A 15,870-nucleotide genomic window follows, 5' to 3' on the forward strand; every position below is an offset into this window, starting at 1 on the left:
TTTCAAAACATTCTCCTGCATATTCGAGAGAAGGCGCGGATACACTGAATGGTACTTGGTGTTTGCTGGGTTTCCACTTTAGAGAATAAACAGATTAGGGTGGGAAAGGAGCCCCTCGGCCAGCACTCCCCAGAGAATCGAGAGGTACAGAAAACATCCTTGAGAAATGAACAGCAAAAATCTTAACAGACATGACAGGGTATTTAAATAGTGCCCACATTGGGAGTAAGACAGATAGATTATTTGCCTGGCCCCCACTAAGGAAATGGACGGGGAAGATAAAGGAATTTCTAAAGTTTAGGTATATTGGTCTTATTCTTTCTTGTAAAATACTGAGACTGTCTCTGAATTTAGTAGATGTTTGTGGAGCTTCTGCTGTGTGCAGAGTCATAATGATAATAACTAACATTTGAGAACTTACTATTTTCTAGGCCTGTTTCCTCTGATCAGCGAAGTGGTCTTAGACCTAGACAGAGTCATTCATGCTTTAGGTAGGGATAGGGGTCAGTCTTGTTTGGGCATGAGAGAACAAAGTGAACGGGGTGGGAAACCGGTTGTTTCTCATCTGTACTTCCTGTAGAATAGAGTTGCAAAGATATGCTTGAGAAATGAAAGGCAAAATTCTGAACGGCGTTCCTTTGTACAACCTCTGAATCAGCCCCATGATCTCTTTTGCTTACAGGCATCAGAAGTTGAGAGACAACTCTCCATGCAAGTACACGCCCTCAGAGAAGACTTTCGGGAGAAAAACTCATCAACCAACCAGCACATCATCCGGCTCGAAAGCCTTCAGGCCGAGGTCAGCCTCCCCAAGCAGCCATGTTGGGCGGAAGGACTTTTCTCATTGCAGGAGCCGTGCCTGGCCTTTTAGACACGGAGTCCTCTGAACAAAAACCTGCCCTATCTAGCATCTCTGGAGAGAGATGTCTGTGAGAAACTGAATGGGGATCGCGCGACCGTGTTTCCCTGGGGAGCCTGTTGTCTAGAGAAGTACGGTTGCTCAGAGTTACTGCCGAGTGTGCTGAAATTAGGGATGACCTACTTTTTACTGGATATGTTGATCCCTCCAAAACATCCTAAACGGAGGATTGGAAAGAGAATCTTCCCTTTCTCCATTCCATTTGGGTCCGCTTCAGTCCCTCTAAATAGGACCTATTATTCTTACCTATAAACCGAGAGTAATATGTCCTTCATCGGGTTGAAGTAATCTACTTCATAGTGTTGATGAGAGGATTTGATGAGTTAACACATGGAAAGCACTGTGTGTGGTGTTTAGAAGAAAGTAGTGTTATTGAAAGCATACGAGAGGCCAGGCGGGGTCTGTGGCCCTGGCGGGCAAGCCAGAGCAGGGAAAGTAGCACTGAGGGGACGAGTCTGTAAGAAGCAGGTTGTGGGGAGGTGAGGAGCGGAGAAGGGTCACATCACCAGCCCAAAGGGGGCCTCTGTGCTGGAGAGGCTTCCACCTCCTCTGCTCCTGAGACCCCTCAGCCAAGTGTCTGAACAACAGCCCTTTGACTGAGTTACATTTTGAGGGACAGTCCAGCGCCACCACCATGGTAAAGGAACGAGCCCTCATGGTCAGACCCAAGAGGCCAAGATGGCTACTCCCCTGTTTCATACATGATGCAAAGATGTTTTTCCTAAAGTCTGTCAATATCTTCTCTTTTCTCCTGGCTCTCACTCCCTTCTTCCCTCCCTTCCCTTGGGATTCCTACGGGTATTGAGCAGCAGGTCCTTGAAGTAAGTAGTTGGTGCTGGTGGGTTTGGCATGCCTGTCTGTGATGGTCTGTGTGCATGACATGCTGTTCAGCCACCTCTGCCAAGGTCCAGCACCCTCAAGTTGTCTGTCTGCCTAGACCCTTGTGACACAGGGTCATGCCCAGGAATGTTTGTGGCCAGATTGGGTCCCAAGTTTCAGGGTGTGTAGGATCGGGTGAGGGAGTTGGCTACCTAATGCCAATTCCCTGCTTCATCTAATAACATTTTTACATCTAAAAGCCAAGCTATGAAATTGTTTATTTCCAGTAAGTCACTCGGAGAAGGCGATATCACCCCACTCCAGTACTCTTGCCTAGAAAATCTCATGGACGGAGGAACCTGGTAGGCTGCAGTCCATGGGGTCTCGAAGAGTCAGACACGACCGAGCGACTTCACTTTCACTTTTTACTTTCATGCATTGGAGAAGGACCTGGCAACCCACTCCAGTGTTCTTGCCTGGAGGCTCCCAGGAACGGGGGAGCCTGGTGGGCTGCCGTCTATGGGGTTGCACAGAGTTGGACATGACTGAAGCGACTTAGCAGTAGCAGTAAGACACTTCACAAAGCTCTGAACTTCTGAGTTTGTTTGTTTTCTGTTAAGGGGTGGGGTTGTATATCAGAACCAGGTTACCTCATGACTTCACTGAATGGGACTTGGGAACCAAAGATGATCCACGGGAAGGAAAATGTGAGAGTCAGAGGGTACTTAAATGCAGCTAGAGTAAGAGCTCCCTTCACGTGGGCAGCGTTCCTTCAGCGTGGAGAAGAGTAGGCCATTCACACAGCTGCTCCGTTGGTCCTTCCCGGGGTGCACACCTGAGAGACAGTGTTCCTTTGTTTGGCCGGATACCTGATCCCTCTGGACAAAGGCCTCATACTTCATTTCCCCAGGACGGCATCTCATCCAACGGAGGGGAGGTGGCCGGGGAAGAGTCGTGCCCTCTGAGCAAGAATTCTAGTCCAGAGAGTGAGAACAGCCAAAGAGCGGAGGGGAGGCAGGTTTCAGAGGACTTGGGACATTCATTTCCAGATCTCTCCTGGAAACGATCTGTGGTTGGTCCCCTTAGTGAACTGTCATCATGCTAGACTAGAGATCGTAGAGCACATCTGAACCACGCCAGGAGAATACTCGCAAGAAATGGGGTAAGAGATCAGTCTAGCAGGGAACTAATAATGGGAGGAGCCGAGGCACCTACAGGACTCCTGAAGTGCCCCAAGGCCACTGGCAGTTGAGGGGACTCGGGATGGTTCCTGCAGGCCCCTGAGCAGGGCAGGGTTCCTGGGCTGGAAGCATTGCTGGCCTGGGGGCATGCTGGGTGGCTCTCACCCTGCAAACCTTGAAGCCACAGAAGACTTGGCATCTCTTTCCTCTTTTCCTCTGTTTTCTCACTGAAACAGAAGAGACAGAACAGACTTTCCTAAAAGAAAGTCTGTATCTCTCTTGTGGCTGGCTAGATACTCAGTGTACAAACATATCAACCTGTTTAATAAAAGGAGAAAGATGGCTTCTATTCACTAGTTTCTTGCTGAAGCAGAAGATACCTTGAGTAAAATCAGTTATTTACTTGTCAGTGTCCTGTTCCCTCCCAGGGCAGGGGCTGATGCAGGCAGTGCTGTTTTCTGTATCCTAGGGCTCCCCCATTCACCTGGGGCCCTGGGTCTGAGCCATGACCTCGAGTGCCAGACCTGCCAGCGGTGGGGGAAGGACAGAGGAGAGAGAGAAGAACATGAGAGTGCAGTGCCCCAGGGGCTGTCCTGGGCCTTGTCTTAGGCTCGGGACTTGAGAGAAGTGTCCCACAGGTTAGGTTCCACTACCCCACCAGCTGTTGGGTTGGAGTAAAGTCGTAGGCAGGGGACTTCCCTGGCGGTCTGTTGGTTAAGACTGCACGCTTCCACTGCATAGGGGCACAGGTTTGATCCCTGGTCAGGGAACTAAGATCCTGCATGCTGCATGACACAGCCAAAAAAAAAAAAACCGTTGTGGGCAGCAAGGTGGAGCCCTTCTCTGTGTTATCTGTGGAATTTTCCAGAGCACTAACCTTCCTTGCCTCTACCTGGCACCCCACATTCCAGCTTCCCCAAAGCTTAACTCCCACTCCTTCCCAGACTGGTTTACGAAGGGGAGGGGTTTTCTCCTCAGCTGGAGAGTTCATAGCTGTTCTGTCCGGTGTGGGGGCGCTGGGGCAGAGCGCTGGAGAGACGCCTGCCTTCGTGTTCCGGGGCTGGTCCCTCCTGCCCTACTCGTCAGCCAGGGTGTAACCCCACACCGCCCTGTGGCGCTCTCCCTGCTTTCAGATCAAGATGCTGTCAGATCGGAAGCGGGAGCTGGAGCACCGTCTCAGCGCCACCTTGGAGGAGAATGACCTGCTCCAGGGGACAGTGGAGGAGCTGCAGGACCGGGTGTTGATCCTGGAGAGGCAGGGCCACGACAAGGACCTCCAGGTGCGGGCACGGAGGGCGGGCTCAGGGCCAGGCGCGCTCGGCCGCCCGGCCCCGAGGAGGGGCTAGTGCATGGGCAGTGGGCGACGCTGAGGCCTCTCCTCAGGCCGGATATGGGTCTCCTCAGGTGTGGCTAACTGGCTGCTCTTTCTCTGCCAAGAACCAGTGCGTTGCTCCAGCAGGTCATCCTTCCAGTTTGTTCTGAGCCACTGGCCCCAGGAGCAGTTTCATGGAGTTCTTTCCGGGCTATTAACGTGACTGGAGCACCTGCAGTGCTGTTCTGCCTCCTGGGGTTTGTGGAATCTGGGGGGGACTTCAGAGGGAGCCCGTGGCTGTGTCTTGGACTCACGGTGCTCTCTGCTGCTGCTTCCCCAGGCCCCTGCCTTCAGTGGGCTGGCCCCGAGCAGAAGCCCAGAAGCTGCCCACTGAGCACAGCGGGACATATCCTGATTCTGCCAGTTGCTAGCGAAGGCACAGGCCGACCTCTCTATGAGCCTCATTAGCCTCTTTTTTTTCCTTGCTAAAAGAAATTGTTTCATGGCTATATTTGTCCTTATTTGGGAACTGTCACCATGCCTCAGCTGAATCCCAAAGCTCACACTTGACAGGAAACGACCCCTTAAACACTCAGCCTCCCCAGAAACAGTGCAGCATCTGCTGCCAAGAATGCTTCGCCTCAATGACCTAGGAGCACTGGGCCTGGGGCTCCGGGCCCTGCTTCCCTGGGGTGTCCTCTGAGTGTGCCAGGGAGCAGAGCCGATTGCAGCAGTGCAGTTCGCGTGCAGGTGGCCAGCAGGGATAGTCCTGTGCCAGGTGGGTCCCTGCCCAAAGACCAGATTGCAGAAGGCCCCTGGGCTCAGCAGTCAGCTGTTGAGGAAAACCCTGGGTCGTGGGATGAGGAAACATCTTAGGCTAAGGTCATGTGATACCATCAGTTAAACAGCCCTCTGAGTGATTAGCCTCTTTAAGGGCAAATTAACATTTTTTCTGTGTTTTATACCTTCAGCTCAGAACTTTGTGTAAAGCGGGGCCTCAGTAAGTGTGGAACAGAAAATGATGCTGGCTAAAGCCTCACATCAGTTTTCAAAATGGAAAGGAGTTTGCTCTTATTTTAAAGTTTACGGTGATAACAGCCATGGACATTTGTCGGTTGCTCTGCACAGAACAGAGTATTTTTGCAGATGTTCTAAAACTGAGGCTAAGAAAGGTGAGCTCTCTGTCCTAAATAGTGTAGTAAGTCCTGGGTAGAATCCAGAAGGGGGCCCTCCTGCCTGCTTTACTTGGTTCTCAGTGATGACTTCCTGTGTATCACGTGCCTCTCCAAGTCAGTGTCTCACCAGCGTTTATTACCCCATCAGGTGCTCTCCTGAGGGTTGCCGAGGTAGAGTATGGAGAGGAGAAGGAAAAAGAAAAATGGGGAAATGGCCCTGCCTAAACAAAAAAAAAAAACTTTTGTTCAACATGAATTCACAAATGAGAAGTCCTTATTTCAGATCAAGAATGGGAGACCTGGGGGTGAGGAAGAGCCAGGACCAGTGTGGACTGTGTAGTACTTGGCTAGCACGTGGGCTGTATGTTCTCGGCAGCCAGAGTCCCCAGTCGCACCTCGTTCACATCCTCGCCCCCTGCACATGCGCTGCCTCCTGATTGGGCTTCTTCAAGAATGGGAGTGCAACGCTTGCATCAGGTCAGGGAGGTCCCACCTTGGGACCTCTGCATTGGGAAAAGCTGCGTTTATGGACTGAAATCTCTTCTTTCCCAACTATTTGTAATTTTTTTTCCTCCTCTAGTCATATAAAACTCTTTAAGGTGTTGCTAATTAGTTCTGTTGCTGAAATGGCCTGTACAGAAATAGAAATTTCGGCTCGCTCAGGGAGTAGGTGAATGGTCCTGAATCAGACTTGTAGACTGTAGAGCTAGTGGCCTTGGAATGTTTCTAATCCCCCCGGTTTTAATCCTTTTCCTCAGACACAGGATGAGAGAATGGCTGAGCGGGCAGGGCAACAGGCTGCCGCAAGCAGAGTAGCCCCCTTTGATCTGGCTCACTCTGTAATTGGGGTTCTACTGTCAGAAACAGATTTTTAAAACACTGATCAAATGCAGCTCTGATTTTTTTTTTTTTTTTTTTTTCAGTCTGAGAGGGATAAAAATGACTATTGAGGGCCCAGGAAATTGAAAAAGTAGGCATTTTGCTAAACTCTTAATACCCAGTAAAGGATTTGTCCCTCAAGAGGACCACTTAACTGCTCTGTTTCATAACAGTGAGCGTCTTACAGATGTGTGCAGGGGCCTCGTCCCAAGGAGTGGGTGGCTGTCATCAGCAGAGAAGGCAGGCCCTGCTCCCTGTGGGGACCCAGGAAACAAATGACCTGGAGTCTAGACCTCGCTGACTCTGGGTATGTGCCGTTAGGCACATCACTTAATATCAGCCATCTCAGTTCCCTCAGCGTAAGACGGAGAGAGTGCCCCGACCTCTGCCCACTTTAAGGGCATTAGTGTTGTAAGCTCGAACTTCGCAAACTCTTCAAACACAAGGCATTTGGTGTCTTCCTTGGTCAGACATATAAATTACATTTAGTTTCATCTTTGTCCTATAAAGGGTGATATTTCATATGTTAAAAGGTTCTTGTATTTAATAGACTCTTCGTTGGTTTAGTTTTTCTGCATTTATTTATGGATCAGTTATTGACCAGAGAGGGCAGACCTGTCCTGGTGTTTGTTCTCTTGCTGTTACAAGTAATTAAGCACCTCTGAGTGTGCGTGAGGAATTGAACTAATGTCCAGTGCCTAAGAACTCGTACTTGTCAGTGCTGAACTTCCCCTGCTGAGATGTATATGGAAGTTGTCTAGAAAATAATTGCAAAGCATTTTGTCAATTTAATATGCCGTTTGTAATTGTGCCAAAGGCTTCCTAGGCATATCTTAAAAAAAAAAAAAAATCAACCTAATTTCTTCTTTCTGAGTTTCCTCAAAACCAGAGCTGGAGGAGTTCCCACTGGACCAGCAGGTATTGCTGACCCACTGGAACCATGCAGGGCAGGCTTGCCAAGTCCTTTGTCATTCTGTGAGCAGCCAGGCTCAAATCCTTCCTAGTTAAGGCACACCCAGACCACTGGTGCCATTAGCCAAATGTTCTCTGATACTGACCAGCAGAGGAGAGGCTCCCAGGGCACCCAGAGGGATAGCTGAAGGCTCTGCAAGGCAGCTTGCTCCATTCATGAGAACCACAGAGCTTCGAGTTGCTGCCTGCTGCCCCTGGGCTCTGTATCTCTGCAGGAGCCACAGACCTACGTCAATGATAGTCTGGAAAAGAGAGTATGGCGTTCCGTCTTTTTAATGAACAGGGGTGACCGAAGATGCTATTTTATTAAAGGATTAACTAAATTTAAATCCCAGGAAGTTCTTCTCCCCACCTCCACCTCCCAAAGTGTATTTTCAGTCGGGGGACGGGAGGTGAGCAGCCCTCACGTTACAGAGGTAGGAAACACTGCTCCTGTACGTAGCGTGCGGACAGTACACAGCAGCTAGCCAACAGACTGATTCTGCAGTTCGGGGCTGTTGTGGTGAAAGTAAGTGCAGGGATGGGGTGTACCAGTAAGAGTGTGGCGTTTAGCAGCCATGGTGGAGTCTCCCTTTACATTCAACAGTAATAACCTCATCAGGTGGCAAATGCCCTGTTTGGACTCCACAGGGAAGGGGCCACAGAGAATGCAGAGAGGGGTGAGGCAGTGGCAGCAAAAGACAGGGAAGGAGCCCTGGCCCATGAGTCGTGATGCCTGCGTTGCCGTCCCCTCTCTACACGGGTGTCGCTCTCCTCCTCTGAGCCGCGTGTGCTGTGGAAATCTATCACACGCGTGCTCCTAAAATCTGTCCCCCGCTAAGGGCTTCACCTGTAATCAGTGAGTAAGGTGAGACTGCCTCTCTCGTGAGTTTGGGAACTCTTGGTATTATTGCCCAGATGTAACTTCAGATTCCACCTCTAGCTCCTTTCCAAACAACCCTTTTCCCCTTCACGTTTTCAGCAAAGTACAACATGCATATAGTAAAGCATACAGACCTTAGGTGTATAGCCCACTGAAGCTTTTATCGGTACCTGTGTAACCACCATCCAGGTCAAGACAACCCATCGTCAGCACCCATAAATCTTCCTCCTGCACCCTCCCAGTCAGCGCACTGTTTCTTCCTCAAAAGCAAACCTCTCTTCTAACTTTTATCTCTTTTATCTCAAGTTTTGGAACCTTTTATAAAGAGAATCATACATTATAAATTGTTTTGTGTCTGGCTTTTGCTGAACATCAGTGTCTGAAAAGCTCACCCCCATTGTGGCATGAGAAGCATTGTGCTCTTCGTGCTCTTGTGGCGTGCTGTACAGTATTGCAGGATGTGAGCATACCCATTCTGTTTTTATTGGTATTCAGATTGTTCCTGTGAGTGGCTTTTGTGGATAACGCTGCTGTGAACGCCCTGGTTGTCTTTCATGTACATTTCAGTCATTTATTACTGGGTCTGCACCTAAGAGTGGAACACCTGCATCAAAAGACACGTGTGTATTTCACTCGCTAGAAACTTGCCGAACAGTTTTCCAGAGGTGCACGTCATCTTCCATTCCGGCCAGCAGTGAGAATCCTGGTTATTTTACATTGTCATCAAAACCTGATATTATTATTCTGTTACTATTATTTTTCTTAGCCATTCTGGTGAGAGTCTAATGGTGCCTTATTTTGTCTGCCTGTAGGTTTGTGTGTGCAACTTTTTATTCTGGAGAATTTCAGACAAACTCAGAATAGTACAATGACACGCCATGTACCCCACTGTCCATATCTACACACCATCCATCCCTGGCCAGCCCCATGACATCCACTTGCTCCCCTCTCATATTATTTTGAAGTAAAATCTGAAGTAAATCCCAGAATTTTTGTCATTTCATCTGTAAGTAAAGAATACTTTACAGATAAGAACTTTAAAAAACATAAACACAGGACTAGTACACCTAGAAAATTTAGCCATATTTCTTTAATGTCATCAGCTATCTAGTCAGCATTCAAGTTTTCAGTTATCTTAATAATATCATAATTGTTTTTCATATTTTTCTTTTGAGGCAAGATACAAATTAAAATGCGCCTGCATGTGGCAGTCGGGTCATATGTCTTTTAAGTCTCTTTTAATCTGTAGGCTCCCCTTTTGTTTTTTTCTTTTTGAAATTTATCTACTGAAGAAGCTGGACTGTTTGTCCTGTAGTTTCCCACATCTGGATTTTACCAACCGCATACCCTGAGTGCCATCTCCACTCTGTGTTTTCCTGTAAATTGGTGGCAGGTTCCAGAAGCATGGTCAGGTTCGGGGTGGGTTTGTCAGCTGGGGCTTGGCCCCCTCACCCCCCTTTGCTGTCTCCCCGAAAGCTGCACCAGAGCCAGCTGGAGCTGCAGGAGGTGCGGCTCTCCTACCGGCAGCTGCAGGTGAAGGTGGAGGAGCTGACCGAGGAGAGGAGCCTGCAGAGCTCTGCCGCCACCAGTGCGTCCCTGCTGTCCGAGATAGAGCAGAGCATGGAGGCCGAGGAGCTGGAGCAGGAGAGAGAGCAGGTGCTGGCGTGCCCCCGGCCCTCCCGCTCACCCCACGCCTGGGGTGCCGTGGTCTGCACGTGTGCAAGCCCCTCGGCCTGCTGGCTGGAGATGTCCTGAGGCGGCCTCTTAGGAAATGCTTGTTGACTAATCAGCCTCAGAACTCTGGTATTGACAGGGTTCTGGAACATTCGTGATCCACCTGATCGGCTTCTTTTCATATTACCCGTGACCACTCATTCCCCTAATTATATGGGGACTTCCTCCAAAAGTAACTAACTATATCAAGAAGTACTTTATGTGCAACTGGGAGGGACCTGAGGGCAGAGGATATAAGAACCGGGAGTCTGTGCAGTTGTGTGGGAGAAGGAAATGACAACCCAGTCCAGTGTTCTTGCCTGGAGAATCCCATGGACAGAGGGGCCTGGCCAGCTACAGTCCATAAGGTCGCAAAGAGTCGGACACAACTGAGCAACTAAGCACACGCAGTTGTACGGGGCCCAGAATAAGTACATGTTTCTTGGGACAAGTAATTAAAAAAAAAACCTTTCCTGGAACTAGACTCTTGGACTCGTGTGCTAGAGACAGACGGTGCTGGCCATCTCCCTGGAGCCCCTGCTGCTGCTGCTAAGTCACTTCAGTCGTGTCCGACTCTTAGCGACCCCATGGACTGCAGCCCACCAGGCTCCCCCGTCCCTGGGATTCTCCAGGCAAGAGGACTGGAGAGGGGTGCCATCGCCTTCTCCGCTCTGGAGCCCTAACCGGGGTAACTCTTTGCCGCAGCTGAGACTGCAGCTCTGGGAGGCCTACTGCCAGGTCCGTTATCTCTGCTCGCACCTGCGCGGAAGCGACAGCGCTGACTCGGCCGTCTCCACGGACTCCTCAATGGATGAGTCTTCAGAGACGTCATCGGCCAAGGACGTGCCAGCCGGCAGCTTGCGCACTGCCCTGAACGAGCTCAAGAGACTGATCCAGAGCATCGTGGATGGCATGGAGCCCACGGTAAGAGGCCGCACTGAGTGCTCCGGGCTCCGCAGGGCCTGGAGGCTGAAACTGAGTCCAGAGGGTGAGGTTAGCCCTGGAACCCGGAATCTAATAAAGTCTGCAAGAATGCCTTCTGAGCCCTTGTCGGAGCTCACTTCCCACAGGGGAGCAGGCACAGGGACTGATCAGCCCCCAGAGTCCCTCCCTGCAGGCTCAGGGTGAGGATGAGGCCTCGGGGCCTCGAGTGTGAGCACTTTCCTGGGAGGCTGTGAATGTAGAAATTTGGATCCTGGTAAAAACTGCAAGTTGCTCTTCTGTTGTCCACTGGTCCTGGTGGTGGAGGTAATCGTGAATAGGCAAACTTAAAAGATCTGAAGCTTTCTGCTCAAAGGCTAGACGTGAGCACGGAAAGTTGAAACGATCAACAGCCGGGCCTTTTAGAATTCCAGACACGGCTCCTCTGGTGCAGAAGAGGAACGTTCCCATGGGCAGACAGGCCTTTCTTCCAGCTTCGTGTCAGATTCCTGCCAGACTCCCCCTCCATTTACACCCACAGCTCGAGGGCTGTTGTTTCTCATCAGGTTCCTCCTCCTGCAGGATGGTTGCGTCTCTCTCCCCGTATTAGGTGAAGCTAGATGAAAAGGTGGCTGTCCTGCCAAGGTGGTTCGTGGGACGCGCTGTAGTGCGGAGGCTGGGCCAGCGTGGGAGAGCGAGCTGGTGGAGGGGTGTGCTCTTGGCGTGTGCAGTTTCCCTTCTCCAAAGCCTGAAACAAACTTCTAGTTATTGTCTGCACGTCGAAACTGAGCAAGACAGCCTCTCTTCTCTAACCTTCTGTTTCTTCGTTCTGCTTCTCTTTTTTTCTCCCATCCCCCCACCTTGCTCTTCCCCAAACTTAACCGTCTCCCTGCTCCCCTCCCCTCTTCATCTCTCCCATTAACCATCTCCCCACTCCCCTCCACTCTCACCACCTCTCTGCTTGGCCGGCTGACTCTGCTGTCAGAGCGCCCGGAGAATTGACGATGACTCCTTAGAAGAACAGATAAGGCAGACCAGTGAGGATTCGAGAGCCCTGAGGGAACTCATGGAGGGAGAGAGGGGTAAACTGAGGCAAAGCCTGGAAGAGCTGCAGCGGCTGCACAGTCAGGTGAGCACCCCCGTCCTCAGCCCAGTGCAGGATGTTCATGGGCTCCTGCTCCCTGGGACCCCTGTGAGTCCCCCTCTCCATGTCTCTCTGAGAAGGGCTCTCCTCTGATGGTCGGACTCTCAGGGGTAGTGACCTGAAGCTGAGATGAGCTGGGTGTCTTCAAGAGAAGTCAGTCCTCAGGTTTAGACCACAGTGAAATCGTTAGGAATGAGAATAGCCAAGGGACTTCCCTGGTGGTCCAGTTGCTAAGACTATGCGCCAACGCAAGGGGCCTAGGTTTGCTCCCTGGTCAGGGAACTAGATCCCTTATGCCACAACTAAAAAGATCCCGCCACAACTAAGAACAGCTCTCCATTTCCTTCAGGACTCCCAGCCCTCTACAGAGCCTGAATAACCATGTGGACTCTGATAGTTAAGAGTGCCACAGCTCCCAAGACACATTTAGAAGTTTGTCCAGCAGCTTCTGTGCAGGAAGTTTGCAAACCAGGGGACAGTTGATCCCTTGAGGGCCTGAGCTCTTTGTGAGTGCTGTCACCTCTGCCAGCCGTATTTCAGCTTTCGAGGCACGCACTGCTGCTTTTGCTGTTCCCTTCCTGTTTGATCGTGATCTCATCTCTCGAGAACACCAGAGAAGGACATCTGTATTCTCATCTGAAAAGTTTTAAAGGGCTTAGGAGCGGCCCCACCCAAAAAGGAGCTTCTAAAATCTACCTAGGAGATAAATAAAAGCTCTTCTTTTTGACTGAAGTCCTGTATGGAGGTTCTGTCCCATTTGCAGGGCACACCAGACAGGTACCCCTTTAAACCCTGCCCCCTTCTTTCCTTGTCCAAAGCTAGTCCTCCCTTCCTGCTACAGGAAGAGGTTGCTGAAAGATGGAATTTAAGCCGGGCTTTCACTTCATTCGGTATTTCTTAAATGTAATGGAACTTACAGAAATAAACTTCTGCCTTCGGGTTGTACCCATTAGACTTCCTGGTATTATTCTCTTGGAAGATACTGGGAGACAAGTCATCACTGCTCTCTTCTTTTTGTGAGTGACCAGATAAGAAGGGCAGAAGGATGCTACTGAAAGCTGTATCTTGTTCCTGACCAAGCCCTGGGGAGTAGGTTTGGACAGCCAAAAATACTCTTGTGCCTAAAACCTAAGACCCTCTGGTGGTCGTTTAGCCAGAAGGGTTGGCGGCAGGAGGGATCATACCTTCCAAACGGGTAGAATAAAATGCAAAAGAAAGTGGGCCTTAAAGTTATTTGGATTAATAAAAGCCGCTTTGTTGCTTCTAGAAGCCCGAGAGGGCATTATTTGACCCAGAAACATAAGGTAGAGGTTGCTGAGAGTCTACTATGGAACAATTAATATTTAGGAAGTCATCTCTACCAGAGAATTTTCCTTAAAAGTTCAACTGACAACTGATTTAGGTCAATTCCTATGGATTCCCTTTAAAAAAAAAACCTATCAAGCAGATGGTTACATTCAGTCCCACATAAGATACAGAGTTGGGCCTCTGCCAGGGCTTATGAGTACCCACAGGCTCAGTCAAAGCCACAGACCTCTCAGCCAAGTTGCGTCATCCAGGAGTGTCCCTTAGGAGGGACTCCGACTCCCGGGGCAGTGGGCGACGAAGGGGGAGTTTCCAGGGCTGTGGAAATGGCAGCCTCAGGGTGGGCAGGGGTGCCTCCTGCAGTTAGCTCAGTTCGTGCCTGTGCCCTGAGACCCTGAGAGGCTCAGGTGGATGTAAGATGAGGGGAGTCAGACCAGCTTCGTACCCTTTGCGGAGCCCAGCTCAGGTGACGTGGGGCTGAGGTCCAGCCTCCCCAACAGATGGTCCCACCTCCACTGCCACTGTTTTCCTGCCTGAGTGTTCTCTTCTGTCCTGGAAACGAGGCCAGAGGTAAAAGGTGTGTGGGACCTTGATGGTGAAGTGCCCACACTTCCCCACCCCTCAGAAGCCTACCCAGATTCTAAACTAAAAGAGAGCCCAGGTTCTAATTAATCATCACCTGTTTGAGGCAAAGCCCCAAAGCCAGACCTGCAGACTTGCTCCTGCCCTTGTGCTGGCTGTGCCCGGCCCCCTCTGCCCCATCCCTGCAGCTCCCCAGGGAGGGCTGGCCATGGGGTCTGGAGCTGCTGCCCGGAGGCAGGAGGACCTGTGGGGCAACATGACAAGTAGTTCTCCCAAGCCAGTACACCAGGTCCTGGGAGGCAGAGTAAGAGAAACAGTCTCACCCCATCATTTGGCTCCTTTAGGCTTGACTGAAGCACATGCCAGTTACTCCAGGGACGTGAACACTCGGGGGAACGTGAGCCAGGAGCAGCTGAGGCTCTCACTGATGAGGTCTGGGTGCCCCCTCCTCTGAAATCTCAGCACGTTATGTCTCCTCCAGCCTCCCAGCCACTGTTCCCCTCAGAACTTCATTCTTTCACACCTTGCCTTTGGTCATCACTTCCCTAGCCACTCACCCTTCAGATGGTCTGGAGTGATCTTCTGAATCACGACTTGAAGGTGGGACACCCCTTGCAATATTCTCAAACCCTCATGGCCCCACGGTCTGGCTGTGTCCGACCGTCCAGCCTTTGCTCCTGTTTCTTTTTCACTGCCTCTGCTTTAGCAGAATTGAACGTAGGTTCCAGATGGGCGTGGCACGGGCTGCCCTTGCGTTCCCACAGCTGGGTCTTTTATCCCAGTCTTTCTCTCTCCCTGGAAGACTCCCCTGCACACACAGCCCTCCTCATCCTTCAAGTTCCTGATCAGGTTTCACTTCCTCCTCAAAACTCTCCTGCCTCCCTTGCTCAGGGAGTCCCCGGCCCTGCTTTGTCATGGTTACCCTCACTCCCTTCTCACCTTCCCCTTAGAGGCCTTAGAGGGCCGCCTGCACGGATAGGCTCCAGGTCAGGCACACCTCTCTGTCTTCTCTTGAAGCGCCTAGTGCATGCAGTGCCTTACCTAGAGCAGACACTCAAATGATTGTCAGCCCCAGATGTATGACCTCAAGTTTCCTTTGATGCTGTTCAATTTCAAGGACACCCACCTTAATGGGAAAGAGTGGGTTTAGGGGTTGCTGTAACCTAAGTCAGCAGATAAACCAGCTGTTAACTGGAAGGTCCTCCGTGGAGGGGAGAGAAGGGGTGGCACTTATACTCTGAGCTGGGCCCTTGAAGTTATTTATTTCATTTGATCCTCATGACAACTTGATGGCAGGGGATAGTTCCTTTTATTCCTTCTTTTTATCGAATTCATGTGCAACTCAGAGAGGGTAAATCCTTTGTCACTCCTAAGCTGGCGGTCTCTACCTTGGTCAGGTTTTCCAGGCCACAGCAAAAAGTTCTTGTGGAGTTTTATCTGGAGACTGTGACACGTTGGCATTTCCTGCCTAGCATGTAGTTTTATCTGTTGCCGACTCAGCTGGCAGAACACCTGGCTGGCTCGAGGCCATGTCAGGGCTCATTTGGTCTGAGGAGGGCTGGCTGTCTCTGCTAGGTGCTTTCTGGGTCTTGAGTTCTGGCTTATCAGGCTGCAGAACCTGCTAAGAATAGGGTGAGGCTGGACTTCTCACCTGATGCCTTGTCTGCCTCAGAGCTCACTGCACCTGCATGCCCTGGCCTCTGCGGATGCCCAGCACCCTGAGGCTCATCACCAGAGCTGTCCCCTTCATGGACGCACAGAGCACAAGCCCTGACATTCCCTCCCGCACACCTGAGAGTGCAGAGTCCACTGCATATAGTAACAAGTTGTCCCATATCCCTCTTGACTGGTGTGCGTCCTCTGATTTACTCCTGAGTGGCTGCTACCCCAGGAGCTGGCACCTCTGTTGTCTCAGCTTATAGAGCCAAAGGTATCTCAAGAGAAGCTTGATCTTCAGCCTTAGTCCTGGGGCGTTTGCTCAGCTTCACTGTCAAGGTGATCAGATCTAGGCCTCAAAGAGCAGAAAGGTGATGTCTTTCCCCTTGTGGGAGAGACAGATCTGCATGGATGGATCCTTCCTTGGAAA

General features: G+C 50.7%; 1 protein-coding gene and 1 long non-coding RNA gene across 4 annotated transcripts in view; one reads left to right on the top strand and one right to left on the bottom strand.

The window, feature by feature from the left end:
- Positions 1-15,870, top strand: part of BICDL1 (BICD family like cargo adaptor 1) — an 80,729-nt gene that overhangs the window by 51,946 nt on the left and 12,913 nt on the right. For 2 of the 3 annotated variants that reach the window (XR_009490961.1, XM_024977771.2), the window contains exons 3-7: positions 683-799; positions 4,053-4,199; positions 9,596-9,775; positions 10,538-10,756; positions 11,739-11,882. Coding sequence is in view for 2 of the 3 variants with exons in the window: in XM_024977771.2 (XP_024833539.1) it covers positions 683-799; positions 4,053-4,199; positions 9,596-9,775; positions 10,538-10,756; positions 11,739-11,882 (807 nt within the window). In the remaining variant the exon portion in view is untranslated. The remainder of the gene's footprint in view (positions 1-682; positions 800-4,052; positions 4,200-9,595; positions 9,776-10,537; positions 10,757-11,738; positions 11,883-15,870) is intronic. The other variant, XM_024977774.2, reaches the window with a different exon arrangement.
- Positions 9,191-15,103, bottom strand: LOC112442050 (uncharacterized). Its single transcript, XR_009490963.1, has 2 exons — positions 14,342-15,103; positions 9,191-13,754 (listed from the first exon to the last, which is right to left on the bottom strand). It is a non-coding gene; the product is annotated as an uncharacterized lncRNA (long non-coding RNA).

The sequence above is a fragment of the Bos taurus genome, chromosome 17 (genome assembly GCF_002263795.3).
Source record: "Bos taurus isolate L1 Dominette 01449 registration number 42190680 breed Hereford chromosome 17, ARS-UCD2.0, whole genome shotgun sequence".
NCBI classification, from domain to species: Eukaryota; Metazoa; Chordata; class Mammalia; order Artiodactyla; family Bovidae; genus Bos; species Bos taurus.